Raw genomic sequence first — 7388 nt, forward strand, 5'->3', positions numbered from 1 at the left:
GGCCTTTGATTAGCAAATTTTAAAATGAATCTGGCAAATCATACAAAGGTTTCCTCAGGAAGTAAATGTTTTCAATTTATTTTTGCAGAACATGTTCCTAACATTAAACGTTAATATCTCTGGGTACGAATGTGAGGAAGCAGATCTGAATGACTCTATACTCTATCCCCCTCCACGCGCAAGAGACATACACAATAACCTAACCCAACTTTTCTAATCATTGTTTACTAATTCAATTAGCAAGTTAGAGAGGCAATGTAAACTCAGTAGTACAACATTCTAATTGCAAATTCACTTTATTGTTGCTTTAGTTACAAATATGAAAATCTCCCTGTATAGAGTATAAAATTAAGCACAATAAAGAAACTATTTTGTTCTTCACAGTTACAAAATAATGGTCATATTATAAGCCTAAAGAAGCACTTACAGATCTATATTGAATTTTAATATCTTAAACGTATGCTAGCTCACTATCAATGAAGAAATAAAACATTTATAAGAAGGTTTTTTATCATAAAATGATCCTCTACAATTACTATTTGAACAAATCTTTGGTTTATACACATAGGCCTACTTAAATAAATAATAATAATGGGCCTACACCATACACTGTCAGTACATTTCAAAATTTGTATCACAATTAAAGTGGCAATAAACCTTTTTTTAAATCCATGTCCAACCTAATGTAAAAATATACTTAAATAATGAATATATGAAAATGTTAAGTGGGTATTAAAAATAAATATAGCCACTAGATTCCGGTACCTCTCTCGGATGGATAAAAATATTATAAATAGGTTAAAGTTCTGGCACCTATATTCTTACAAATAGAGCACTGTATTCAATATAAACATGTTGAGTATGTATCAAAAAGATTAAAAATAACAATACTGCATTCCCTAAACTTTAGAAATATCATAGTTTAAAATACAAACTGATTTCTTAACCGTTTTGGATTTTATTAGAAGGTAAACATATTAAACAATCTTCTTTTACCTACGACCGTTTTTTAAAATAGCCGTTTCAGTCCAGTTCTTAGAATTGAAAAGTTCCACTTTACAGCTGTTTACTTTCATATCCGCATAGTTTCATTTCATATCCGCATAGTTTTCTCATATCCACACAGGTAACGGACCAATGAGGTTCAAGTATTGAGAGAAAAGAATTAAAATTGTAATGCTTCGAACGTCAACTTATCAGCTGATCAGCTGATCAGTTGACCAATTTAATTGTTGATCCGACTTGTTCATGTTGATACTCGCGTATTCTTAAATAAGTTGGTGGAAGTCCAAAAATAAATTAAATATTTGCCGAATTGTACCTGATACAATATTATTTATGGTAAGAATGCTGCTAGCAATGTAATATTTAACGAAGTTTAACAAACACGTAATTACAGGAAATCAGCTGATTATACAACAAGTCGTTGCATCACTTTCAGTGGCAATGACAATACACGAAAACATAACCTCTCTAAAAAGTTATCAGTAGTGATTGTTAGTAATTAAATCCAGATTGATAGTAATTAAAAAACGGTGGTAGGTAAAGTAGTGTACGCAACTCCCGTTAATAGTCTTTACGACACTCGTAGAAGTTTTTAAGGCACTCGCCAAGGCTCGTGCCTTAAATTTTCTACTCGTGTCGTAAAGACTCACTTAACGCAATCGTTGCGTAAACTACTATTTACAAACTAAGCTAACCCTACAATGTATGGTACTTTTGAATCAATTTAATAAAATGTCAAACAACAAACAAATTACAATATCTCATGGGTAATTCATAAATCTCAAAGAAATAACAATAACAAAAGTGTGAAATGTAATCTACATTTTGATACTAATTTTGTTGAGAAAAAATTTGATCTAATATTCATAATAAAAGCACTGACTAAAAATATACAGACACATACCTTTCTCACAGTTTAAATGACTAGAATAGGGTTTATAATAAATGTCACGTGTCCAAAAAAGGAGTCAACTTTCTAGACTAAGCTACAACTACTTTTCAGGTTGGCATCTACATGCATTATTAAATAAACTCGATAAAACCGTTTTGATATGACAAAATGGTTGATGATTATTGATTTCCGCCTTCAGCCTTTCAGGGTCATATTCAGTTCTTAAGATTTTCTATATAAATAGGTAACTGCTGGTTTCCCTGCCCATTTCAATATCTTTCATCAATCTCTTTTTGTTTATACACTAGAAAATTCTGTCAAATCGAAATAGGCCGTATTTCTCATTAATCCACACTTTTATGATCTACCAATATAAAGATTAGAATCATCCTAATGTTCAATAGTCAAAACAAAAAGTATTACAAATTACATTTGCTTTGTCAGATCTATTTTTATTTGGTAATTCAATCTAGGTGTAATTAATTACAAGCAAATAAACTTAACCATACTGTCAATATTTTCCTGGATTCTATGTAGGAACTATAATCTGGCAATCCATTGCATACATTCTTTTATTTCAGTGCAAAACCAAACGGTATTAAAATCAACTTAGTGCATAGTTTATCTTTTACACCCCTTTCTGTCTACACCTTTTTTTGGCTCTAAAGGTACATCACAAACTTGGAATGGATCCAATCCAATGAAACTTTTGAATGAATTCAATTTTAAATTGAATGTAAACAATATATTAATAACAATCAAACTTTGTTCGATTCAACAGTTTTTAGGCAGCACTTCCTTCCACCAGTTGTCGGGATAGTGGTACTTTTGTATCTCGATGCCCTCACGAGGGACAGGGACGATGTAGCCACCAAACTCCCGAGAGGGGAGGGGGGCTTTGACCAGACGAGGGGGGAAACAACTGAGCGAGGGAAGGGACTCACAGTCAGACGGCAGAACTCGTCTCTTCCACCCAACTCTGCGCAGCATACCGACCTGAGCAGAAATAGTATAACGATCATAAACATTCAGGACTCTAATAATTTAAATTGAGGTTTCAGTAAAAAAATATCTAAATGTCCACCTCACGATGGCTAGGATTTGACAAATAAGAAAAGATTAACATTTTAGACAATTAAAAGTAATGAAGATGAAAAAACATGAAATTTGGTGATTCGGTGGCTCAGCCGAACTATGTAAGATGCCACAAACTTCGAACCAAAGACAGTGATGTCTTGACAATGTTTTGCTGTTTCTACGTTTTGAACAGTTGTTTTTATCCTATTTCATCAACACACATACATTGAGTGTATTAAGTGTTTAGCTTCTTCCCCTTTGGGAAAATTGGTTAAAATAATAAGTGAGCTTTATTTCCTAGAATTTTCTAATTCACATCATTGAATTTGGAATACGCTAGTAAATTTTCATCCAAATTTAACATTTGAAGCCAATTTTTATGCATGTTCCATAATAGCCTCCTCTAATACAAAGCCGTGGCGAGTAGCAATGCCACAGTCCCGGCCTACCAAAACTGCTGTAGCACTAATTCATATGGAGCATAGGCCTATGGAATTTGTATGTTCATCTGTTTTTTATTACTGTTACTACGCCATGGCAATAGGTAGGCAAGCGCAATGTCCCACATTGTTTGTGTTAGAGGAGGCTATAGCTCCCTTATTGGTAACGTTAAGCGGGTGTTGATGAATAAATGTTTATATTTTATTGGTAAATTTGTGATTTCCTTTATAACAATGGAAGAATTGCTATTTGTGTATTAAAAGCGCAAGTTACGTGATTGCTGCTCAAGAGCTGTTGTTGGCTGCAGGAAACTTCAGTTGAGGGCGGCCATACATTTCGAGAGGGGCAATGACTGTACTCATAATAACAATATTTTTCTTATCACAATAATTAACTTATCATAACATACAGATTAACTTTTTGGTTGTTTATGAAATGTAATTTAAGTTATGTTTGCTTTTTTAGGTTAAATGTTACTTGCTTACTGTTGATGTTAGTGTTTTATAGAAACACAAAAAATGAAATCAGTAGATTTAGGAAGCGGTCGAATAAAAGCAGAATTAATAAACTATGTTATGTTTACTAAAAGATGTGACAATGTGATAATTCCCATGCAGTGGCAGGAAATAGCTATTGTGAATCATTTGGCAAAAACCTTTTTTATATTTGAAATACAAAGAAAAAAATAGTAAACATCATGCTCCCCCCCTACTTAAATCAGACAGTGCTCACCTTAAGATTGCCTTCAGCTGTTTGATAAGGATGTTAAATTTAAGAGGCAGTATGTTTAACTTACATCTACAACCTGACAACAAAACACATACCATGGGATCTTCTTCAAATACAATCAGCTCTATCCTAGCATCTGGCACTGTTGTGTCTGTTACTCTGTATTTACCATCAGTTGAATCGTACACCAGTTGCATATTGTTTTTCCTGAACTGACGCTCCAGAAACACCTAAACAAACCCATGAAAATTACAATGATTTCCAGAAGAACACTTGAGGTGAGTAATCTGGTAAAATCATTGCATTTTACTAGACATCTTTTAAAATATGTTTTAGTTCAAAAATAAATTCCAATTTCACTACAATTATAAATCATAGACTTAACTTTTTTAACTTTCAGGAATCTAATTTTAGGAATAACTGCAACAATCATCATATAGTTTAGTTCCAACAAAATTCACTACGGTAATAGATGGAATAAACTCCTAAAGCTGATGAACTCCTTTAGTGCATAGCTACAGCACAGCTCAAATTAGTCGAGTAAGAATCAGTAAAAATAAAACCATATTAAATCCATCAAACAGTAGAGGGCTTGTTTGAGAAGTAGGGAAACACTGAAAACTAAAGTGCTGTAATATTGCTACTACTGCATTACAACATGATAATGTGAAATGTCACTGTACCTACCTCATCTTTGAGAGCAATCTCCTCGTTGAGCACACACAGCTCTATGTCTCTCTCCCATGGTAATGTACGAGACAATCTCAGCTGACCCCATAGAGCCCCGTAACACAGAAAATGAGTGATTCCAAGACTAGCAAGCAGTCTGTGAACTCTGTAAACAATACAACTACCGTACAGTATTTGAAAATGAGTTTATAACTATGATATAACTTAATTGCTGAATCTTGATTTTAGTTAACGTAGTCGGAATCTAAGTTATGCCTAAATCCTGAGCAGCATCAAAACCTAACCTAGTTAGTAATTTGATATGGACAGATAAAAAAATGAGCATACAGCACTTATCACACAACTTAAGTTACCTGTCAGAGAGGGCGTGTAAGCCATCTTGGAAAGCTTCTGAATGATGACAGGTTTGTGTATATGATCGTGAATGACGCAGCAAAGTCCACGTCAGTAGAAGCCCCATCAACAAACACAGACATGACAGTAAACGTGACGGACTGAATCGCATTCTGGAACAAAGATTCTATTTGGTACCGGTAACTTACTTTAGAAAAACAATACCGCTAATTACTGACTGTTGGTTGGTACCTATTTAAAAAGCCCATTGAAGTCACGTAGGCTATTAAATGTTCAAATGTAAGCAGAACTTTTTAGTGCACATTTTGGAAATTTATGTTACCGTAGGCCTATTTTATTTTGGAAGGAACTAAAATAAAGGCTTTCCCTATCCTACACAATTGCAAATAAGTTAGTATATAGCCTAATTTTACGTAGAAGCCTTGTAGGACCTGTGCTAATATAAGTAAGACCTATATATAACTTAAGTTAAATAAGTTACGGTAATAATTAATATAAAATAAAAAATATAAATAATAAACAATGCACCAGTAGGCCTACATTATTAAAAACTTATGGGTCAGCAAAAACCTGGGGTAAATTTACACTTCCGTATCTGATGTCAAAAACAACCGAATGAAAAATTATTCGATGTAGGTTAACGCAACTAAGTTAACCAAACGATCCTATATCAATCGATACTTTCATTCGGTGGTTTTTGACAACAGATACGGAAGTCTACCCAAACCTGCAGCAAAAAAGCTAAATAAGTTAGCCTACACAATTTTCAGGTGATGGATAGTAGGCCTAGGCCTAACAATTGAAAGTAAAAAGACTAAATCAAAGAGCAACCTGTTAAAATAAAATAAGTTCGGAATTCAAGATGAACAATATTGGCTTTATCATGTGTTTTTGTTAGGGGTTAGGCCGAGGCCTACTTATATAACAGTGCACTATGTTTAAATCTATGCTACAGTATGAGTTGTCCTGCCTACTACCTAGGATAAAAGTTATCAATAATTACTATATGGCTTATTAACTTGGCGGTGTTTTTCATCTTACCTTTAAAACCATAGGAATAACTTTACCATATTGACTGTAATTTATGTTTTTATAACTAACTAAACAGAATTCCTTCAGTTTTTAAAATTCTTGTGAGACATGTTTAACCTATTAATTCCTCTATGATTCGGTAACATTTCCTTAGTTTTGATTCAGTCAGTAATCAGTTTACCTCACATTTATAATTTGGCTTGCACTCTAACCAAAATTTTTAAGCCGACGTAGCCTATAGTACGAGAACGATTATTAACTTGTTTTGTTTTAGATCTCCCACTCAAACAATATAGGCCTAAACAGGAAAATAAATTTCAGACGAACGAAACATAAACATAACCTCTACAAAAGTGCAAACAATTTGTTTTGGACTTATTTACTTTTGGGTATTTACTCAGGGGAGGTACGGAAGAGGCTACGATGACAGCTGTGGGCTTCTTATTAGCTGAGGGAACGCTATTACCGTAACAATACGGAGTGTGGACAACGGCTTCGGTGGTCTAGTGGTTAGCGTGCCGGGCTGGCGTGCAAAAGGTCCCGGGTTCGAATCTCGCTGGTTGCATTAACTATTTGTCTCAGATTTTTTCATTATCAGCAAGTTTGGTTGGTTTGGTTCGGTTATGACAGTTTAATTTTATTATTAGGTCATTATAAAATTTTAATTGAGCAATGTCTAGATTTATTTAATAAACATAATTATTTTTTCTATTACTAATCTTTTTTATATTATTTAATTATCAGCAAGTTTGGTTAGTTCGGTTAGGTTATGATAGTTTAATTTTATAAATAAAAAATTATAAAATTTAATTTGAGGCATTTATAATTTTATTTTATGAACAGAACTATTTTTGCGAATAGTAAACCTTCATTGACAAAGTGCTCTCTACTACAGCGCTGTTCGCGGAGGAATTTTGAACTAAATGCCTCATTCGTACCTCCCCTAAGTCAGACCCTTATTTTTGCCCTCTCTTGTCCAGTCTGTTTCAAAGCAGGTTTCTTGTATTTATCATGCAACTGCAGAACTCAGCACTTTTACTTTTCTTAATTTCTACCATGGATTAATCAGCACAAGGGATTTCAAAATTCAAGGATCTATTTGGCCATTCAGTTTCCTTTCCACAATGTGCTACATCATGCAAGTACATTAACTAAAACATTTATATAC

At 33.6% G+C, this 7388-nt stretch overlaps 1 protein-coding gene across 1 annotated transcript; it reads right to left on the bottom strand.

The window, feature by feature from the left end:
• Positions 1 to 283: 283 nt before the first annotated feature.
• On the bottom strand, positions 284 to 6545 carry LOC128987900 (uncharacterized). The gene is made up of 5 exons (XM_054408983.1): positions 6230 to 6545; positions 5188 to 5340; positions 4832 to 4979; positions 4240 to 4374; positions 284 to 2893 (listed from the first exon to the last, which is right to left on the bottom strand). Exons 2-5 carry the CDS (start codon positions 5337 to 5339, stop codon positions 2672 to 2674), a joined length of 657 nt encoding a protein of 218 aa, XP_054264958.1. The 5' UTR covers position 5340; positions 6230 to 6545; the 3' UTR covers positions 284 to 2671.
• Between the last annotated feature and the right edge of the window lie 843 nt (positions 6546 to 7388).

Source organism: Macrosteles quadrilineatus, unplaced genomic scaffold, assembly GCF_028750875.1.
Source record: "Macrosteles quadrilineatus isolate MER2022 unplaced genomic scaffold, UCM_ALF_1.0 Scaffold_2__2_contigs__length_208266976, whole genome shotgun sequence".
NCBI classification, from domain to species: domain Eukaryota; kingdom Metazoa; phylum Arthropoda; class Insecta; order Hemiptera; family Cicadellidae; genus Macrosteles; species Macrosteles quadrilineatus.